Consider the following 22,707-nt stretch of genomic DNA (forward strand, 5'->3'; position numbering starts at 1 on the left):
AACATCTGCAAGAAAACCACAAAGCTCAGAACTACTGTATATAAATAGGGAGCAAGCCACCCTCACTAGCACGGAAGAAGTTTCCACATTTGGTAATGAAACATCTGCAAGAAACCCACCAAGCTCGGAGAGCATCAAGGACCCCACAGGTCAACCCTGAGCTACAAATATTCTGTTCGATTAGGACCATCATCTATCATCATCTTCATTTAATGAGCCCATAATCTCCTGCGGGGTGGAGTCTGGGCAACTGAATGGAGCTAGCAGAGTGTTTTAATGTCCGGATGCCCTTCATGTCGCCAATGCGGAGTTTTGTTCAGCAGATATATTCTCAGTGTGCCCAGAGAGAGAAATATCTGCCTCTATCTAGGATCGAACTCACAGCCTCCTGATTGTGAGGAGAGAGCTCCACCTCTAGGCCACTGCACCACTCCTAAGATCATCATCTAAGTTGTCTCTTATTCATTACATTGGAGATGGCTTCTATTTTGAGAAGCACATACAGTCTTCTCTTGTTCTTCTAGGAAGTTTACCATCTTCTTCTTGGATGCTCAGATGATGTCCACCTGAACCTCGCCCGTTCTCCTTTTTAGAAATTTTGCTAAGGACTTATCTTTGAGCATCTTCTTACCTAGGCCTTAAATAGTCAAGCTGGCTGGAAATTTGGGGAATTGGAGCTTCTGGAGGGTGCCCAGTTTGGGAAGGCTGTTCAGTGTCTTCAGGATTCATCTGACCACAGAGGCATCAAATTTTCCCACGTTCAGCAATTCCATGTCTTTCTCCCTGATCTGAAGTTATAAATCCTTTTCTTCAACCGGGGCTTAGTCATCCTGACTGAGAGAACGCAGACAAAACATGTTTCTGATGAGTTTCTGATGAGTTAGGTCATTGTGGGACTAACTCTCCAATTCAGCTAATTTCGTGGAGACATTCAGGCCATTGTCTTTGTGGACAAGAGTTTCTCTTGAACAAAGAGAATACAAAATTTCAGGAAATCTCTGGAGGCTCCAGAGTCCGTGCATCACTCCCAGATGGCCCTGGGCCCATCTCTGTCTCCGACGTAGAGCCCTCATCCGGGCCTTCCCCAGCCTCCAGGACTGGCCCATGTTCCTCTCCAGCCTCCTCACTGTCCGACTCTGCTGCCAGCTCCACAGGCTGCTGACCGACCACAACACTACTTGCTGATGCCCATCTTGTTTTAAGTCTCTTTCGTAGATGCTTTTGATCAAGTGGGATCCTTTCTATGACTGCCTTGGTCCACCTGTCCTCAGTTTTTCTTGCTATGTGACCAGCCCATTTCCATTTCAATTCTTCTACTCTCTTGATGGTGTCGCATAACTTTCGTTTGTTCTCTAATCTATGTATGAGTCTTCCTATTTTTGTCTCATGATGCCGAGCATGTATCTTTCCATGGCTCTTTCTGCCACTTGTAGCTTTTGTATCAAATTGTGAGGGTAGTCTCCATGTTTCACCTGCAACCTTGACTGAATTACCTGGAGATAAATCAAGCATGAGTGTCTTCAGCATCCGTTCTTCTGCCTTCTGAGATCAAGGGATCCAAAATAGAGTAAGGATTTGCTCAATGGGGTAACGTCCAGAGCAGAGGTGGGTTTCAGCAGGTTCTGACCAATTCTGGAGAACCGGTAGCGGAAATTTTGAGTAGTTCAGAGAACCGGTAAATACCACCTCTGACTGGCCCTGCCCCCATCTATTTCTGCCGCCCAGAGTCCCTTGGCATTCGGGCGGCATAGAAATATGATTAATTAAATTAAATTAAATTAATTAAATTCTGCCTCCCAAGTCCCAAGTCCCAACTGATTGGGAGGGAATGAAGATTTTGCAGTAACTTTCCCCTGGATTGGGGAGGGTATGGAGATTTTACAGGATTGTTCCCCTGCCATGCCCACCAAGCCACGCCCACCAAGCCATGTCATGCCCACCAAGCCACACCCACAGAACCATAGTAAAAAATTTTGAAACCCACCACTGGTCCAGAGGTGGTATTTAACTGGTTTGAAACGGTTCGCCCGAACTGGTAGCGGAAATTGTGGGTGGGCCAGCCCACTCACCCCACCACCCCGGCTCTATTTCGTCCTATTTGGCACATTTTTGAGGCCGGGTGCATACACAGAAGGCCGAGTGGATGTGCTGAAGGCAGGCACGCACGCGAACCGGGCGCATGTATGCATGAAGCGAGCGGGCGAACGCGCGGGGCGAACCGGTTGTAACATAATGTGAAACTCACTGCTGGTAACGTCAAAGACCTCTTGAAATATTCAGCTCCTCATTTGGGGGAAAAAATACGTACAAATTCATTATTTCAACTCTCCAGCAGCTGTTCAGTCCCACCAATTCCTTGGCTCAGTGCCCCAGGCCTGCAGGACTCATCCCGAAACAGAGGTCCTTGGCTTCCCTGTTCAAAGTGATGAAATGGCGATGAGTCATCTCACATCCTTGGGAAAATACCTAACAGCTTTCCCCTCTCTTCATCCCTCTCTCCATTTTTATGATGATTCTTCTTCTTTTCTTTTCTTTTTTTTTTTGGTGCTGATGTCTGCTGGCCAAAATTGGGCATAATCGGGGACACGGTGGCTCAGTGGCTAAGACACTGAGCTTGTCAATCGAAAGGTCAGCAGTTCAGCGGTTCGAATCCCTAGCGCCACGTAATGGGGTGAGCTCCAGTTACTTGTCCCAGCTTCTGCCAACCTAGCAGTTCGAAAGCACGTAAAAAATGCAAGTAGAAAAATAGGGACCACCTTTGTTGGGAAGATAACAGCGTTCCATGGGCCTTTGGCTTTGAGTCATGCCGGCCACATGACCACGGAGACGTCTTCGGACAGCGCTGGCTCTTCGGCTTTGAAAAGGAGATGAGCACCGCCCCCTAGAGTCTGGAACGACTAGCACGCATGTGCAAGGGGAACCTTTACCTTTTATTCTCTCACTTCCCAGATCACGGAAGGAATCTTTGCAACCTTGATTCCTTCTTTGCTTTATTTGTAAACAGACGGGTGGCATCCCTGACTTAAATCCTAAATCACATAAGCTTAAATCACAATAATAAAAATAATAAATGGGTGGTGGTGGATTTCTCACTAATCCCCAAATGATCTCAACAGGAATAAATGACACAGAAGGAAGCTTTTAATTAAAGGCACAGTAGCTCCAGAAAGTCTCAATAATGTTTTATCTCCCCCGCGTCAAATAAGCTGGTTCAGTACCATGTTTTCCCGAAAATAAGACCCTGTCTTATATTTCTTTGAACCCTGAAATAAGTGCTTGGCCTTATTGCCATGCGCTCAAAAGCCCAATTGGGCTTATTACCAGGGGATGCCTTATTTTGGGGGGAAACAGGATAATTGTTTTCTAGTGAAAAATGTATCGCAACTTCTAGACAAGTGTGAAATTGGGGGGGGGGGGGGAATGGTTTGCCAACTCTCAAATTAACCCTGGAAAATATATATTAAATTATTTTGTTTTAAAATGTGAGTCAGGGTAGAATGATTGTAATTCAGTGGGACTGTTGTTAGTCCCAAAAGGTGCTTTTTCAAGAGGCAATTGGACTTTCTGGTTTTTCTTTGAAGACGTTTTGCTTCTCATCCAAGAAGCTGCTTACCTATCTCCTCCCACTTATGATTATAACCATGTTGCTTGTATTTTTACGATTTACTGGTGTTCTGTTTGTTTCCTAGTATGATTTGATTGCTTATTAGTAACCTATGACTATCACTAAGTGTTGTATCTTATGATTCTTGATGAATGTATTTTTTCTTTTTTCTTCCCCCCCGCCCCCTTTTATGTACACTGAGAGCTTATACACCGGAGACAAATTCTTTGTGTGTCCAATCACACTTGGCCAATAAAGAATTCTGTTCTGTTCTGTTCTGTTCTGTTCTGTTCTGTTCTGTTCAGTTCTACTCTACTCTACTCTACTCTACTCTACTCTACTCTACTCTACTCTACTCTACTCTACTCTACTCTATTCCTATTATATTATATTATATTCTACTCTACTTCGATTCGATTCGACTCGACTCCTATTCTATTCTATTCTATTCTATTCTATTCTATTCTATTCTATTCTATTCGATTCGATTCGATTCGATTCGGACTGTGGTTAGTAATCTAAGAAACACAGGTTGGTGTGAAATAGGTTCTACTATGAAAAAGTCTTCTTATAAAACTCTTGTCTTTGGAAGGCCTTGACCCTTGATGTCCCTCTTCTTCTCAGGGTCCAGAAGGAAAACCTGGCCATCAAGGAGAAAAGGGCAAAGCTGGACTTAAGGTATGGGTGATTCCATCTTTTTAATCCTCTCGAGAATCTCCTCTCTACTTTCTGTCGGGTCTCTCTTCACCCTGAGTTGACAGCATGGGAACGTTCAGCTGATAGAAATGGACTTCTTAGGTGGATTGTGGGAAGATGGAACTCGATGAACGTGGAAGATCTTCAGAATACAGAGAACTAGCCTATCAAGGCAAGTTCTAAGCTAGCTTCTTCCTTGACATGCTAAATATTTTTAAATTGATTTGTGTTGCTTTACTGGGGGACATTTTCCAACCTTTTCAGTGTAATGATATTGTCTTGGCCTAGACCAGTGATGGCGAACCTTTTAGACACCGAGTGCCCAAACGGCACACGCACACATGCCCAGACTGAAAAGTGCGCACCAGTGGTGGCATTCAGCCGGTTCTATCCGCAGCGGCTGCAGGAGGCTCCACTCACCTGCCCGGACGTCATCACGTCCCGTTTTTGACGCTCTGCACATCGCGAGCGCACGTTCACATTTGCGAACCGGTAGCGAAGGTAAGTGAATACCACCCCTGGTACACACTCACAAACGTGCACGCACATGCAGGCATGACGTATGCACAGCAGAGACCCAAAGACCAGCTGGTTGGCGGGAGGCAGGGCATCCCAACACCGGCAGCGCAGCAAGAGGTAAGATCTTTTTCTTTTGCGAGCTTCTGTTTCGTCGTTTGCAGGGAAACAGAAGCTCACGGAAGAAACGTCACGGAGATCTGACATAGATGTTGTGGCTCCGTTATCTGAGCTTGTGTCATCGGCAGGAGAGGACTCCGAGAGTGAAGGAGAGGAGTTGGCAAGGCCTCCCTCTCCAGGACCCTCCTCTCTGGCAATGCCTTCGGTGTCCGCTGAAGGGCAAGAGATAGGGCCGGGGCCAAGCATGTCCACGCAGCCACAGATGGACAGTGATGAGGGTAATGAGTCTTGGCTGGATCCACGCCAGTGTCGCAGAGATAAGCGCGCACAACAGAAGAAAAGGCGTGCCCGAGATTAGGCTGAGTCACTGGACCACACCCCACAGGGTATAAAAGGGAGCGTGGTGGCCAGTCAAACCTTGTGATGAACAAAGCTGAAAGCTTCCACGCCATTCTGCATTGCCGGACTTTTGCTATAGACTTTGCTGGATTATCTCTGGACTTGATTGACTCTGTAATTATTGAGCAGTTTCTTTTGATGTACCAGAAGTGGGGAGAAGTTATCTCTCCTCTTCGTAAGTAATAAACTCTTGGCAGGCAGCCACTAGGTTGTTGCCAAGTTCCGTTATCATAAGGAAAAGGATTTTGCCGGCTGGTTTGGTCTTTAACTCTTGAACGTCTGTTGGTGTGTGTGCGTGTGGTTGGGGACAGAACAATAGGTTCGCCATCACAGGCCTAGACAGACGTTCAACCACGGGGACTGGCGTGGTTTCAGTGGCTGATGTGTCTGCTCTTTTTCAGGGCAGCAAAGGTCACGAAGGTCAACTGGGAGAGACGGGCCCACCTGGACCTATGGGTTCAAGAGGGACTCAAGGCCTCAAAGGATCAAGAGGTACCCTCGGACTTAGGGTGAGAATTCACTTTTTAATGAACTCTTGAGGTGTAATCCATTAAAACTGTCCCCAACTCTCCCCAGTTACCTGTGTTTGTTCTACCAGTCATGTTTTTGCCTCGAGGGATCTCTCTTCTCATCCAGTCACCCAAACGGGATCTTTTGTAAGCTTCTGGGCAGGGCTATACCATATGACTCAAGCCAAGGGCTGATTGTTCAGAGACAAGGCTTTAGGGATATATTCTAATGAAACACAACACATTGATGTCCTCTCTCTCCCTGTATGAGCAGTGAAGTGATATTACTTTGACTCCCCAGGCTTGGGGTACCCCGTGTAAGTTTAGTTCCCTTCTTAAGGGTCAAAGACAGTGGTGGGATTCAAATAATTTAACAACCGGTTCTCTGCCCTAATCACCGGCCGAGTGGGCATGGTCATGGTGGGTGTGGCCAGGGGTGTGACAGCATTCAGAATCCCCTGTGAGCAAAAACGGGCCACAAGGGGGACGCGGACCCACGTGCCCCATTTGGGGCCTAGTAGGTCTCCCTGCAGCCTCCTGGGAGCAAAAATGGGCCGTGTGGGGGGTGCGCCTCCCATGCCCTGTTTTGGGCCTAGTAGGCCTCCCTGAAGCCTCCTGGGATGAAAATGGGCCACGGGGAGGGGCATGCTGCACCCTCCCATGCCCCATTTTGCGCCTAGTAGGCTTCCCTGGACTTATCTGGGAGCCAAAATGGGGTGTGTGGGGACTCCTGGAAGGGGCGGGGCCAGCTAGCAATTTAACTACCAGTTCTCTCGAACCGTCTGGAACCGGCTGAATCCCACCACTGGTCAAAGATGACTATATATTTTGTCCAGGAGTAGAAACAGCCTGAGGTTCAGTTGGTAGTGAACGTGAGTGAGACAAGGGTTATGAGTTCCATTTTTGGGACCATCAGGAGAATGAGATGCTGGTCTAGGAAAGCCCAGGTCCTCTTGAGTGTCACCTCACTTTTTGTGACTTTATTCTCAGATCAACCTCTTCTTCTTCTAGTGTAATAAGAACTAGAGGAAAGTAGCGAAGCTCTCTCACAAGTTTGGGAGAGAACAGGTGGATCCACTCAGTTTAGAGAAGATCCTAGAAGGGCTTGAGGAAGGGCTAGAAGCTGAGAGGCTAAAACCAGAGCTTTAAAGAGTGTGAATAGATATGAGAGAACGTTTTCCTCAGCTAAAATCCAGAACCGATTTTAGGAAGAGCAAGGATGGAATTGACTCTCTGTTGTTCTTCGCAGGGACCTCCTGGCCAAATGGGTGTCCAAGGAGAGATGGGATTAAAAGGCTATCAGGTAACCATGGTTTGGGACTGTTGCGGCTAAACTAGACTACCTTTTAGCAACCATGCAGTGGTCTGTGTAGGACTTATCTGGCTGCCTTTTGGTAACCAGGAGCTGTTTTATTTTTTTGTTTGGGACATCTCAGCTTCTTCTCAAATGTGTGTCCCTTTTCTTCACCTCTGGAAAAAATCCCTAGAATGAGGAGTGGGGTTGGAGTAAGGGGGAGAGAGGGGGGGGAGAGAGAGGGGGGAAGAGAGGGAAGGAGAGAGAGAGAAGGAGAGAGAGAAAGAGAGAGAGAAAGAAGCAGAGAAGCAGACAGAAAGAAGGAGAGAGAAGGACAGAGAGAGGGAAGGAGAGAGAGGGGGAATAGGGAGAAGGAGAGAGAGGAGAGAGAGAGAGGAGAGAGAGGGGGGAAGAGAGGGAAGGAGAGAGAGAGAAGGAGAGAGAGAAAGAGAGAGAGAAAGAAGCAGAGAAGCAGACAGAAAGAAGGAGAGAGAAGGACAGAGAGAGAGAAGGAGAGAGAGGGGAATAGAGGGAAGGAGAAAGAAGGAGAGAGAGAGAGAGAGAGAAGGAGAGAGAGAGATTCCACCTATCCTGGAGTCCAGGAACAAAGAGCTAAATCAGGTCCATGGTGCTGAAGGCCATTCGCCAAGGTCCACGTGCCAAAGTAGACTTCCACGGAAGATGGAATTTCATTGTCATTCCCTTTCTTCTCCTCTTCAGGGACACACAGGCTCACCAGGACCCATCGGATTTCTTGGACCTAAAGGAGAAAAGGTAAATGGACAGATCGGACGTTGCAGGGGAAAGTTCAAAAGAAGGAATTAATACGGTCCATCTTCATTTGCAAAGATCTTTTGATAAGAGCCATTTCTTACTCTGCCTTCTGAGCTTGAACATCATTATCCGGGCATCATTCAACCATTGCTCTGGGGAAAGGTCAGGAGTGAAGGAGGTAGGCCAGTATTACAGAACATAGAACCATAGGCTTGGAAGGGACCTTGGAGGTCTTCTAGTCTAACCCTCTGCTCAAGCAGGAGAATCTATACCATTCCATGCAAATAGCTATCCAATCTCTTCTTGAAAACCTCCAATGTGTTTGGGAGCATTCACAACTTCTGGAGGCAAGTTGTTCCACTGATTAATAGTTTTAACTGTCAGAAAATTTATCCTTGGTTCTAGCTTGCTTCTCTCCTTGCTTACTTTCCATCCGTTGCTTCTTGTCTTATCCAGCCTTCAGATGCTTTGGAGAACAGTTGACCCCCACTTCTTTGTGGCAACCCATCCTCCTCCTCCTCCTCCTCCTCCTCCTCCTCCTCCTCCTCCTCCTCCTCCTCCTCCTCCTCCTCCTCCTCCTCCTCCTCCTCCTCCTCCGTAAATACATGAGTTCCACTAATTAATTGTTCAATTCCCAGTGCCAGGAATGTTCTTCTTGGTTCTAGGTTGGATCTCTCTTTATCCTAAATTATAACATAATTTCTCTATAGCCTTCATGGCTGGATCATCCTCTCAATCCCGAAAAAGCCAAGGGAACTCATCAAAACCATTAAAAAGCGAAAGTTAGAATATTTCGGACATGTGATGTGACACCTTAAAAAAATACGGCATCCTTCACTTAATCCTCCAGGGAAAGATTGAAGGCCAATGAGGTCCAGGCAGAAGAACATCATCGCTTCAAAATCTCTAAGGGATTGGTTTGGGCAAAACTCAGCAGGACTTTTTCGTGCAGGTGTTGATAAAAATAGGATCGCCAACATGATCGACAACGTCCAATGATAGATATGGAAGAAGAAGAAGAAGAAGAAGAAGAAGAAGAGGAAGAGGAAGAAGAAGAAGAAGAAGAAGAAGAAGAAGAAGAAGAAGAAGAAGAAGAAGAAGAAGAAGAAGAAGAAGAAGAAGAAGAAGAAGAAGAAGAAGTAGTTATAGAAAATGAGAAGGTGAAGATCTTGTGGGACTTTCGAATACAAACATATTGTCTCTTGGAACACAACACACCAGATATCACAGTTGTCAAAAACCAAAACGTACAATATATTGACATCATGGTACCAGGAGATGCCAGAGTTTTTGAAGACGAAGAAGAAGAGGAAGAGGAAGAGGAAGAAGAAGATGACAGAAGCCCTATTTCTGGTCTGAGAAGCTAAACAGGGTCATATCTGGTCATTCTTGGGATGCGAGAGCTGTCAACTGATTTGTATTTGTAGTACCAACCATTCTAGAGGTTCCCTATGAGAAGAATGTCCTACACACCCTTTTTGGAAAAGAACCAAGGAGCAACTTCACATAAATAAGGAACACGATGAGTTGAAATGTCAAGGGATTAAAAACTTTAGTGTCCTCGAAAGTCGGTCTGTTCTTGGCCGGCAGATTCTCCCCAACCCTGGCACGTTGGTGGCGTATCCTAGTCGACGATTCTTCTTGGATCTATCTATTTGCAGCTCTTTCAATAGTCCCTTGCCAAGGAAAGGGAAGCCCAGCTGGGGAAAAAATCTCATTTTTCCCACCCAGAGATGGTGGACGTTAGGAATGTATCTGTCGTCACCCTCTCCTTTTCCTTTTCCTTTTTTTTTAAAAAATAAACCTTTATTAACCTTTAAAATCCAAAAATACAAGTTAAAATACATCTATAACAAAAATACATCCGTAATAATTATACAATTGAACGTCTTTCTGACAGTACATAATTCTCAACTTTCTTCATCTACTCCCACATATTCCTACTTAATCAACATATTTAAACACATTTTATATCTTATTTTATTCTATACATCCCTTATTTTTAATTTCTATCCATTGATACCAATTTTCCCAAGTTAAGTAGTATTCCGGAATTCTCCTTTTACATTCATACTTACTGCAGGTTCCTGTTCTGGACTTTTTCGTTTTCCCATTAACATTTAAAAATAATAATAATAATAATAATAATAATAATAATAATAATAATAATAATAATAATAATTTATTATTATTATTATTATTATTATTATTATTATTATTATTATTATTATTATTATTATTATTATTTATTCTTTGAGCCAGCAGGGAACTGATACACAGAATCTGTGCTGAGATAGTTTCAATCCATCCTTCTACACAGCTTCTTCAGACACACACCCTCTTTTCATTTCAATCCCGGTTTACATATTTGCGTCGCGCAGTTTGGGATGCTGGGTTTCAGCCAATGGTGGGATTCAGCTGGTTCGGGTAAACCGGTAGTTAACCGGCAGTACTTTGCAGGGAGGCCTACTAGGCCCAAAATGGGGTGCAGGGTGTTTGTGTGGCACACCCCCCACAGCCCGTTTTTGCTCCCAGGAGGCTTCAGGGAGGCCTCCTAGGCCCATAACAGATTGCGGAGAGGGGGGGTTGCAGCATGTTCCCCCCACCATGACCCGTTTTTGCTCCAAAGAGGCTTCAGGGAGGCCTCCTAGGCCCAAAATGGGGCACGGGGGGTGGTGCGGCGCATACCCCACCCCCACGGCCCATTTTTGCTCCCACGGGGGTGCAGGAGGCTGAGTGCTGACTGTCACACCCCCTGGCCACGCCCACCATGGCCACGCCCACCCACCCAGTCATTAGGGCAGAGAACCAGTTGTTAAATTATTTGGATCCCACCACTGGTTTCAACTGTAAGACCAAATAGAGCAAAAGCATTTTATTTTCTGTGCGATGAGAGAACTTCACTCTTTTTTTTTACAAATAGGCATCGCAGGTCCAGATGGGGAGGGGAGACAAAATGGCTTTCTTTCCTTCATCGCGCTGATCCGATCCCCCAAATCTTCCATTTTTGCTCCGTCTGATTCTGGATACCGCATCCAGTTTGGTCACCACGCTATAAAAAAGGATGTTGAGACTCTAGAAAGAGTGCAGAGAAGAGCAACCAAGATGATGAGGAGACTGGAGGCTAAAACATACGATGAAAATGGTTGCAGGAATTGGGAAGGGCCACGGGAGACATGATAGCAGTCTTCCAATATTTGATGGGCTACCACAGAGAGGAGGGGATCAAGCTGTTCTCCAAGGCACTGGAAGGCCAGACAAGGAATAATGGATGGAAACTGATGAAGGAGAGATTCAACCTAGAAATAAGGAGAGATTTCTTGACAGTGAGAACAATCAACCCATGGAACAGAAGTTGCCTTCAGAAGTTGTGGGAGCTTCATCCCTGGGAGCTTTCAAGAAGAGATTGGACTGCAATCTGTCAGAAATGGTGTACAGTCTCCTGCTTGGGTGGGGGGGGGGGGTTGGACCAGATGACCTACAAGATCCCTTCCAACTCTGGTATTCTATATTCAATGGAACCTTCGAAAGTTGCCTTCGAAAGTTGTGGGAGCTTCATCACTGGAGGCTTTCAAGAAGAGACTGGACTGTCGTCTGTCAGAAATGGTTTAGTGTCTCCTGCTTGGGTGGGGGTGGGGGGGGGTGGGGTTGGACTAGATGATCCACAAGATCCCTTCCAACTCTGTTATTCTGTTATAATCATTCCTGGCTCTTTCAGGGATACACTTAAGCCGTTACAAATTCACCGGAAGCCTCATTTTTGAAAAAAAAGAATATAGGAAAAAACCACAGGAAGAAGAATTAAATGGTCCAGGCAAGAACGAGGAACGCGATAACTATTTTTAATGGTTGCGTGGTGTAATTTTAGAACCCCTGCCTGCTATTCCATTGTTATCCGTCTCAATAGCAATGCAGGAATTTCATCGTTTTCAGAACTAGCTCGTCTTGGGCGAATTTCCTCACAAAGGAAGCATGCAGGATTCTAACTTTATTAGTTTTCCTTAAAAAAACCCATCTTCAGCACATTTTTTCCCCCTTGCCAACCTGCATTTTTTTAAAAAAAAACTCATAAAAAAGGATGACACAGAATATTACTTGATGTGGAATAAATTTTACGAGCCGTTAGAGCAGGGGTCAGCAACCTGCGGCTCTGGAGCCGCATGTGGCTCTTTCATCCCTCTGCTGCAGCTCCCTGTCGCTCAAAATATGCGTCACAACAGCCAATGTGCGACACCCACCAGCACGCGATTTATTGAGCTTTTCAGCCCGCGGTAGGGCAGCCATGGATAAATCCAATTCAGAAGAAAACAGAACATTGAATTCTACTACATATGCTAGTTTTGTGGCCGCTCCAGAAATCGTCAGGCACGGGAAGGTTTTTGTGGCTCCCGGTGTTTTCTTTTCTGTGGGAAACGGGTCCAAATGGCTCTTGGAGTGTTTAAGGTTGCAGGCCCCTGGGTTAGAGATAAGAGGTAGAAATTAGATGAAGAAAAACTATAGCTACGTATGAATGAAAGATAAAGATGGTTGATAACTGTAAATATGCCAATATACTTACAGAATTATGAATAAGCCAATATAAAGAGAAGTTTAGCCAAAACTATTCTGTTACGTTATTACCATAGTTACCAATATACGTGTTAATATTTTTTTACCGCCTTTTCAATGTCTCTCTTTGGTAAAAAGATATGCCCTGACAATACGCAGTTATTCAAAATGCCAACCTGCAATTTTAGGAGGAGTCCCGTCAGCTGGAGTTTATGAGCTTGCAAACAGCTGCTACATCCAGTTTTACAGTTGGATGTGGGTTTTTCCTCCCCCCCCCCTCCGCTATATATTTTGGAACATGGCTTTACGGTTTTTAAATTCTTTTTGGACCCAGACCAGAGGTGTCCTTTTACTCCAGCTGGCCATGCGGATTGAGCTGTACGAGTGACAACAACGTTCCTTGTTTTGCGGCTTTTAAGAGACGCCATTGTTGGCGAGATTGCCGCGTCTTATTTTATCATTCGAACGAGCTCTGCTCCCAAATGATAATAGTCCTCGACATACGACCGCAAATTGGCACCAGAAATTCCATTGTTAAGCAAGGTGGTCGCTCAGTGAGTCACGCTAGATTTTATGGAATGGAATGGAATGGAATGGAATGGAATGGAATAGAATAGAATAGAATAGAATAGAATAGAATAGAATAGAATAACAGAGTTGGAAGGGACCTTGGAGGTCTTCTAGTCCAACCCCCTACTTCGGGAGGAAATGCTACACCACTTCAGACAGATGGTTATCCAACCTCTTCTTAAAAACCTTCAGTGTTGGAGCATTCACAATTTCTGGAGGCAAGTTGTTCCACTTATTAATTGTTCTAACTGTCAGGAAATTTCTCCTTAGTTCTAAATTGCTTCTCTCCTTGATTAGTTTCCACCCATTGCTTCTTGTTCTACCCTCAGGTGCTTTGAAGAATAGTTTGACTCCTTCTTTGTGGAAGCCCCTGAGATATTGGAAGACTGCTGTCCTGTCTCCCCTAGTCCTTCTTTTCATTAAACTAGACATACTCAGTTCCTGCAACCGTTCTTCATATGTTTTAGCCTCCAGTCCCCTAATCCTCTTGGTTGCTCTTCTCTGCACTCTTTCTAGAGTCTCCACATCTTTTTTACATCCTGGCGACCAAAACTGAATGCAGGATTCCAAGTGTGGCCTTACCAAGGCATTATAATATTAACACTTCACGTGATCTTGATTCTATCCCTCTGTTTATGCAGCCTAGAACTGTGTTGGCTTTTTTGGCAGCTGCTGCACACAGCTGGCTCCTATTTAAAGGGTTGTCCACTAGGACTCCAAGATCCCTCACCCCTTATGACCTGAGAAGGTCACAAATGGTGATTCCTTGATCCCTGCAACCGTTGTAAATGCAGCCCAGTTTCCAAGCATTTTGATTACGTGACCATGTGGATATTGGAATGATAGTAAGTGAGAGGACTTTGCCGATGTAACTTTGAACGGTCGCTAAACAGATGGCTCGAAGTTGTGGACTACCCGTGGAGCATTCTAGGCAGTTATTGGTTGTAGTAGTAGGAGAAGCATTTACCATAATAAGATACTGCCTTTGGAGTATCTCTGTTGTTGTCAAAGGGGGCTCCCAGCAGCTGAAGGGACAGCCTTTTGCTTGGTATCCTAAAGGTGCTTTTTTTTCCCAAGAGGCAACTGGACTTTCTTGTTTTTTCTTTTGAAGACGTTTCGCTTCTCAGCCGAGAAGCTTCTTCGGCTCTGACTGGATGGCGGTGGGGAATGGAAGGATTTATACTCCTTGCAGGCAGCTGGTCACTTGCATCCTTTTTTGAAAGTCGTTGAGGCCACTTGGAGGTTTATCTGTGTCCTCAGGATCACCTGAGTAGTGCAAGTAGATGCGGAGCCTTTTTGGAACTGTTGAAAGGACTGCGTTGTAGACTTGAGATAAGATGATGTGATATCCCTCCCCCACTGTTGAGAGAGGGCTGTTCAATTCGGACATAGATGACCTCTTTGACTCCCTCTTTCAAGCCAGCGGTCCTCGCTGGTGTCTTCAAAAGAGCCGCCTTTGTCTTTCAAATGCAGATGGACCGCTGAATCTGGTCCTGATGGGTTTGTTCTCCTATGTTGCGTCATGCGTTTATGAAGTGGTTGTTTTGTTTCCCCAATATACAGATCTGCACATGGGTAACTGCACTGTACTGCATATACCACGTTGCTGAGTTTGTGTCTGGGTGTTTAATTCCTTGGGGTGGACAAGCTTCTGCCCCAGTGTATTCTTGGGTTTGAAGTGTGCACGTATGTTGCGTTGGCCGAAAATCCTCCTGAGCTTTTGTTTGTTTGTTTGTTTGTTTGGTATATTATGCTTCATATTTCTCTTACAATCTGCCTGCTAAAGTTATTCGTAAAGCTTAAATTCTCCTTATCTACTGGTGCGTTCATTGTCTTTGACTGCTTAAAGAACCAACTGTCTGCCACTGCCTATCGCTTGGCAAAACAGAGGGAAGCAGGGAAGCATGTGAGCACTCACTCACAGTTAGATTTAGAGCCATGGTGGCGCAGTGGTTAGAATGCAGTATTGCAGGCCAACTCTGCCCACTGCCAGCAGTTCGATTCTCACCGGCTCAAGATTGACTCAGCCATCTGTCCTTCCGAGGTGGGTCAAATGAGGACCCAGATTGTTGGGGGTGATAGGCCGACTCTGTAAACCACTTAGAGAAGGCTGTGAAGCACTGCGAAGCGGTATATAAGTCTATTGCTATTGCTGTAGCTAATCGGATGTTGCAATAGGAGCTGTGGTGGCGCAGTGGGTAGAATGCAGTATTGCAGGCTAACTCTGCCCACTGCCAGCAGTTCGATTCTCACCGGCTCAAGATTGACTCAGCCATCCGTCCTTCCGAGGTGGGTCAAATGAGGAACCAGATTGTTGGGGGGCAAGATGCTGACTCTGTAAACCGCTTATAGAGAGGGCTGTGAAGTACTGTGAAGCGGTATATAAGTCAAAGGGCTATTGCTATTGCTACTAGTCATGTACTTTGTTACCTCCATGCTAAACTACAATCTTTGCCCTGTGAACCAAGTCTTTTGTGTTTTCAGGGAGAACAAGGTGATGATGGGAAAAAGGAGGGACCCCCTGGACCACCCGGAGAGAGAGTAAGCTACCTGTTCTGTCCAGGGCTATTGATCAATCAAAGTCTTCTCAAGGCCGACTCAAGTATTGTGGCCAATGGTGGGCCAGTACATGCAGCTGATGGAAAGCCTAACAGGTGGTGATCAGATGGACTTCTCACCTTGGGAAGAAGAGAAGGGATGGAGCCCGCTGGACCTCTCTTGAGAGATACTTCACTAACTGGAGGCCATCCCCCAAAAGGCCGTGCTTCAGTAGATAGTTATATCCTCACCATGACTTTAAAACATGACACAGGGGTTTGGAGCACCAGGGTGTATCTCACGTGGTTTTTGTGTTTTTCTCCACCTCTCTTTTTTTTTAGGGTCCCACAGGCAACAGGGGAGATCGCGGGGAGTCTGGAGACCCTGGTTATCCTGTGAGTCCTTCTCCAAATACCTGGTTAGGAAATTAACCATCTTGGGAAACAGTACTTTCTTCTCTCCGCAAACTTCTGTCCTTCAAATCCTAAGCAAGTCTCTACTTGTTCCAACAAGATGTCAGTTCTGTGCGGTCTACGGGGCCCATCGTCTCCCTTCAACCACGATCGCTGGGGATGATGGGGATTTTAATCCAACATGCCTGTTTGGGTGGGGGAAGGATAATTTGGATATAACTCAGCACAGGGGTGGGCTTCAGATCCTTTAGCAACAGGTTCACTGCCCCATTGCTGGATGGGCGTGGCCATGGTAGGCGTGGCCTAGTTGGCTGATTGCACCACGGTGGGGGAGGAGTTTTTGCCCTCCCCAGGCTCCGGAGGCTTTCCTTGAGTCTCCAGGAAAGCGAAAACTACTTCCCCCAGCCTCCGGAGGCTCAGGGAAAGCCTCTGGAGCCTGGGGAGGGCAAAAACTCCCTCCCTGGAGTGGTGCAGGCAGACGACTAAGCCATGCCCACCATGGTCACGCCCAACCAGCAATGGGGCAGTGAACCCATTGCTAAAAGAGTCTGGAGATTCTCCGGAGGCTGGAAACAGGCCCGTTTCTGGACTTCCGGAACCTCCGTTATTTGCCCTCCCAGACCCTCTGTGCGGCCCCTGCACTTACCTGGAATGATGAATGGGCCACGTGGAGACTCCTGGGAGGGACAGGGTAGGGTGAGTGGGATGGGGACGGGTGGGAGTGGCCAGCCAGAGGTGGCATTTGGGGGTTCGCCAAACCCCAGCGATCCTTGGCCAGAGGATCGCCCGAACCCTGCCGAACCGCCAGGAGCCCCACCCCTGACTCAGCAGCAGAAGGGTGGCAGAAGGGTAGAGGGATCAAACAAGGAAGGAGTCACTGTTGCATTGAGTCAGCCATCGTACAAAGTGAAGATCTTGAACTTTTCTTAGGGAAGCACAGTTAGATCAGTATTTCTCAATCACGGCCACTCTACGATAGGTGGACTTCAACTCCCAGAGTTCCTTAGCCAGCACGTGCTGGCTGGGGAATTCTGGGAGTTGAAGCCACAAATAAACACTTTTGAGTCAAATGATGCAAGAATTCTCCTTTATCCATGATGGCGTCCTTATATGACACCTCGTCACGTTTGCAAGTTTTCATCCACCCGATCATTTAGGTCAGTGTTTCCCAAACTTGGGAACTTTAAGAAGTGTGGACTTCAACTCCCAGAATTCCCCATCCAGCATGGCTGTCTGTGGGATTTTGGGAGTTGAAGTCCATACATCTTGAAGTTCCCAAGTTTGGGAAACACTGATTTAGGTAAAGGTAAAGGTTCCCCTCACACATATGTGCCAGTCGTTCCTGACTCCGTTTCAAAGCCGAAGAGCCAGCGCTGTCTGATGACAATTCCGTAGTCATGTGGCCGGCATGACTCAACGCCAAAGGCGCACGGAACGCTGTTCCCTTCCCACCAAAGGTGGTCCCTATTTTTCTACTTGCATTTTTTACCTGCTTTCGAACTGCTAGGTTGGCAGAAGCTGGGACAAGTCACGGGAGCTCACCCCATTACGCGGCATTAGGGATTCGAACCGCTGAACTGCCGACCTTTCGGATTGACAAGCTCAGCGTCTTAGCCACTGAGCCACTGCGTCCCCTTTCCCAATCATTTACACAGATGCTAATATAAATTACAAAAATAACTTTAAAAAAAAAAAAAAGAAGACAAGACATCCTGCTTTTCTCCTTTAACACACCATTGTAAAATACGACGCCATTTCTTTTCAAAATGCCAAGTACCGCTGTTTGTAATGCTGTCTTCTGAATGTAACTTTTTTCAGAGATCTTTTTCATCTGGGGCACAAGGATGCTAACCAGGGGTGAAATCTAAAAATTTTCCCTACTGGTTCTGTGGGCGTGGCTTAATTGGTGGGCATGGCTTGGTGGTCAGGTGACTCAGTGGGTGTGGCTTGATGATCAGGTGACTCAGTTAGTGTGGCTTGGTGGTCATGTGACCAGGTGGGCGTGGCATTGCTAACATCCCTTGTCCTGATGCAACATGAGGAGAGAGGAAAAATCTGAATGCCGAAATTTATTTCCAGCAGGAGTGTGTGTGAGAAGGAGATCCTGTAGTCTTTGAGCTATGGGGAGAAAATATCAGGGCAAGGAGGACTTTTCCTTCTGGACCAAACATAGTTGAAGAAATAATTCATTTGGATTCTCTGGTTTTCCTCTAGGGCCGAGAAGGAGTTGACGGAGAACGAGGAAAATCCGGGCAACAAGGTTTACCTGTAAGAAAAAGCCACTGTACGGTTGTTGTATTTACTCCATTTATTCTTCTCAAGAATCTCCTCCAGTGGAGGTCGCAACTCCATCCAAGGAGGGACTTCAGAATCCACATTTCTGCTCGCCTTGTGCTTGATGTTCTCTTTTCCTTCCTGGGGACGAGAAATGCAATTCTGAAAGCTGCTCTGATGTGCTGGAGGTCTCACTTATGAGGTTCAGCAGGACCTTGGGACTCTCCCATCTCTCCCAGCTCGGCGGTAAAAGCGAAGTCTGTTCTTCCTCTAAGTCAGGGGTGTCCAACCTTGGCTTTGTGGATGTGCCAGATTCGGACAGTGAGGGGGTTGGGGAGGAACATGGGCCAGTCCTGGAGTCTGGGGAAGGCTCTGTCGAGGGCTCTGCATCGGAGGCAGAGACGGGGCCAGGGCCGTCTGACAGTTATCAGCTGCCTTCGGAGTCAGACATCAGTGAGGCAGAAGAATAGCTGGAGCCTGTTCCCAGTGTGTGCATGCACAGAGTTGCCAGACGAAGGGAGCAGCTAAAGAACAAAGGTCGACTGAGGAGTAAGGCCACAGGTGGACGATGAAGGGCCCCTCCCAGAGGGAATAAAAGAGGAGCGAAGGGGGAGGGGAGTTTGCAGGAGACAATTAGTTCACTTAATTGGTTCCTGACTCTCCGAGAGACTCCTTGCCAAGTTTTGAAGATATCGGCCTGGCAGCTCTCCAAGCCAGATAAGGTCTGCGACTGTAAATTCTCCCTTGAAAGACTTTGCTGGATGGGAATGAGAGGAATACACAGTAACTTAATAAAAAGGGTTTTTTTGTCGGGACAAGGAGTCTGCTTCGTGCTCTTAGGAAGCCTAGGTCCGAACAGTGGACTTCAATTCTCAGAATTATCCTGCCGGCATGGAATTGTGGGGATTGAAGTTCACAAGTCTTAAAGTTGCCAAGGTTGGAATCTCCTGTCCCCCATTCTAAGTGATTCCTTCTGTCCTTCTTTGCTCAATCTTGGTGTCCTATGAAAGATATTTACCAAGGAGGTATTTCCAAGGATATAGTTTCGGTTCTTTCCATTTTTTTTTCAGGGGCATCCAGGACCCCCAGGAACCCCAGGCCTGAAAGGATCCAAAGGCACTCCGGTATGTTTTGGACAGCGGACATGGCTTGGTGACTTTCTCATAACAGATCAGATTGAATTGGAGAGATGGTTATCTTGAACATTTGCTGAATGGCTTGATTGAAGGCCGCAGAACATCTATGGAAGAAAATAGCCATGCAGAGACGGCGCTTTTCTTTTACAGATGTTAAGTTGGCATACCCAGTTGCTTCTCTTGACAGGCTACATGTCTATGTCAGGAGATTCTGATTACCGTATTTTTTGGACTGTAAGACGCACTGGAGTATAAGATGAACCAAGATGCACCACTCTGCAGGCCTCCCAACCCCCCCCCTCCCCAATGCCAGGGGTGAAATCCAGCAGGTTCTGACAGGTTCTGGAGAACCCGGTAGTGGAAATTTTGAGTAGTTTGGAGAACCGGCAAATAACACCTTTGGCTGGCCCCAGAGTGGGTTGGGAATGGAGATTTTGCAATATCCTTCTCCCAGGAGTGGGGAGAGAATGGGGATTTTGCAGTATCCTTCCCCTGAAGTGGGGAGGGAATGGGGATTTTGCAGTATCCTTCCCCTGGAGTGGGGTGGGAATGGAGATTTTGCAGTATCCTTCCCCTGCCACGCCCACCAAGTGATGCCCGCCAAGCCATGTCATGCCCACCAAGCCACGGCCACAGAACCGGTAGTAAAAAAATTTGGACTTCACCACTGCCCCACGCATCTTGTTTTTGCGGTCCCCAGCCCCCAGGCAAAAACGGGACGTGTGGGGCGGGGTTTCGGGAGGCCAAAAATGGCTGTATTCGGTGTGTAAGATGCACCAACATTTCCACCCTCTTTTGGGGGGGGAAGTGCGTCTTATACTCCAAAAAGTACAGTACCTATTTGTTTCTACTATGGAGGTGCGTTCAATCTTCTGGGCTTTAAATGGGTGACTCAAAGGCTAGCTGGGTTTTCTACCTTGGTCGTGAAAGATCTGAAATCAGATAAAGGAGGACACCAATTTGTTCTGGGCAAGTCCATTTTGAAGAACCTCAATAGATGAGGGACTACCTGGTGGATAAAGCAATAGGAGATTCCAAGGAAGGACTGTACGAGACGAAGAGGAACTCCACTCTCATTTTAGCAAGATCGTTCCCAATTTGCTTGTTCCACATGTCTAGGAAAAGTGGGATGTTCTGCAATTATCCTTCCCCCTCCCACAATATTTTATCATACATTGAAGCCAAGAGTACCCCAAAACTCACCACCAACAAATGTGGAGATGGGAAAATTACATCAGCTCTGCCTAAATGGGGAGATATGCACGTTGAAAAGAGCCGCGGTGGCGCAGTGGTTAGAGTGCAGTACTGCAGGCTACTTCTGCTGACTGCCGGCTGCCTGCAATTTGGCAGTTCAAATCTCACCAGGCTCAAGGTTGACTCAGCCTTCCGTCCTTCCAAGGTGGGTAAAACAAGGGCCCAAATTATTGGGGGCTAGAGGCTGACTCTGTAAACCAGTTAGAGAGGGCTGTAAAGCACTGTAAAGTGGTATATAAGTCTTAAGTGCTATTGCTATCTCCATGTCGTTCCTTCTTTTATTTTTCTCTTCTAAGGGTCAACAAGGAAAACGGGGGCTACGGGGTGCAAGGGGCAGCCGAGGGTCACCGGTAAGTAAGGTTTGCTTCTACTCATCTGGGGTGGCTGGCAGCCATGATACATGCGCCATCTCTTGCATCTCTTCGCCGCATCTGATTACATCTACCCAAAAGTTCAAGATCTTCAATCATGAATTGGAAAGCGACCGAAGGACTATTAAATCCAACCCACCATTCAGTGCAAGAATCCAAATTAATCCAAATTAGAGCTCTCCCGCTTGAATGTACGTAGTGAAAAAAGGATCCACCGTTTCTCTAGATCAGAAGTGTTAAACTCTGTTTCAGAAAAAGCTTTTTTTCTTGCCTTTGAAAGCCTCTGAAACAGAGCTTCAGAAAAAAAGCCTTTTTTTTTTCTGAAGCTTTGTTTGGAGGCTTTTTTTTCTGAAGCTCTGTTTGGAAGCTTTTTTTCTGAAGCTTCTTTCAGAGGCTTTTATTCTGAAGGATCTGTACTCTGTTCAATCTCCTTTCTTTGGTATTGGTATATAGATTAACCTCTTCCGTTCTGTTGGTTATGGTGTCATTCTCCAGATTTGTTAGCATAGTTTGGTTAGAACCTTTACTGATTCGTCTTTTGTTGCTTGCCATATTATTTTAGATAAAAGCCTTTCTGAGGCTTTTTTTTCTGAAGCTTCTTTCAGAAGGTTTTTTCAGCCTCTGAAATCTCTCTTTGGGAGGCTGGGCAGGGCTACATTCGGAGTATAAGACACATCCAGATTTTCACCCTCTTTTTTGGGGGAAAAAGGTGCTTTTATACTCCGAAAAATACGGTATGTTTCCTTTCTCTACCCCGTCCCACTTTCTCTGAAATTTGTCCGAAAATGGGCACCTCAAATTAGACACCATTCTTGTGTGGTGTAGATCAGTGGAGATTAAAGTGGAGTTCAGAGGTGGTATTCAGCAGGTGGAAATCACAGGTGGGCACATTTTTGTGTCTGGGCCCATGCGTGGAAGGCACGTGCGCCAGCAAAGCACATGCACGGAAGGCTGGGCACATGCGTGGATGGGGCGTGCGCACTCACATTTCCGGTAGGGAAAGTAAGTGAATACTACCTCTAGTGGAGTTCCAGTGTTCAGAAGCTATATTGTGGATACAGCTTTAAATTGTGTTGACCTTGTTTCACAATGCCAACCCATGTCCAATCTGTAATTGAGGGCTGTTCTTGTAGGGTTCCCTTGGCCTGCCAGGCCCTCGAGGGGTCATTGGGCGAGAGGGACAAGAGGGCACTTCTGGAGTTGATGGGATCCCTGGAAAAGACGGCAACCGTGGGCAAAAAGTAAGTGCAAGATTTTGGAAGGCGGTGTTGTGACCTAGGCTCATTTAGTCATTACAGGACACAATCAGTCTCAAACAAAACTATTTTATTGTAACAGCTGAGAATTACTTCATTCCCAGCTTAGTCCAAATTAATTTCAAAACAAGTCCTTCAGAAAAAGTCCTTCAGGCTTATCACAAACCTTTATCTTCTTTGGTACCCTGCCAAAGGCCTTTCTTGGCAAAGCTCCACAAAGTTCAGAAACAAGAGACACCGACTGGAAACAGATTTAGCAATGTTGCTTTCCTACAAAGAGCCCAAGAGCCTTTGCTGTTCTTTTAAGCCTTATGGGAGGGGCCAATCATTGCCTGACCTTACTCCCAAGTCATCCTTTTTGCTTTAGCTGCTCTTGCCTTCTGGCAGCTCTTCGTATGCGTGCACTAGGAACAGGCTCCTCCTGTTCCTCTGCCT

The 22,707-nt window shown here is 46.3% G+C and overlaps 1 protein-coding gene across 1 annotated transcript in view; it reads left to right on the forward strand.

Annotated features, from left to right (window-relative positions):
• The window catches only part of COL27A1 (collagen type XXVII alpha 1 chain), a 105,902-nt gene that overhangs the window by 55,817 nt on the left and 27,378 nt on the right, over positions 1–22,707 (forward strand). Inside the window, exons 19-28 of the mRNA XM_070955894.1 lie at positions 4,229–4,282; positions 5,737–5,844; positions 7,094–7,147; positions 7,859–7,912; positions 15,515–15,571; positions 15,910–15,963; positions 18,196–18,249; positions 19,326–19,379; positions 20,942–20,995; positions 22,150–22,257. Of these exons, the coding sequence (XP_070811995.1) occupies positions 4,229–4,282; positions 5,737–5,844; positions 7,094–7,147; positions 7,859–7,912; positions 15,515–15,571; positions 15,910–15,963; positions 18,196–18,249; positions 19,326–19,379; positions 20,942–20,995; positions 22,150–22,257 (651 nt within the window). The remainder of the gene's footprint in view (positions 1–4,228; positions 4,283–5,736; positions 5,845–7,093; positions 7,148–7,858; positions 7,913–15,514; positions 15,572–15,909; positions 15,964–18,195; positions 18,250–19,325; positions 19,380–20,941; positions 20,996–22,149; positions 22,258–22,707) is intronic.

Source organism: Pituophis catenifer, unplaced genomic scaffold (assembly GCF_029215685.1).
Source record: "Pituophis catenifer annectens isolate HBS135680 unplaced genomic scaffold, rPitCat1.0.hap2 SCAF_17, whole genome shotgun sequence".
Classification (NCBI taxonomy): domain Eukaryota; kingdom Metazoa; phylum Chordata; class Lepidosauria; order Squamata; family Colubridae; genus Pituophis; species Pituophis catenifer.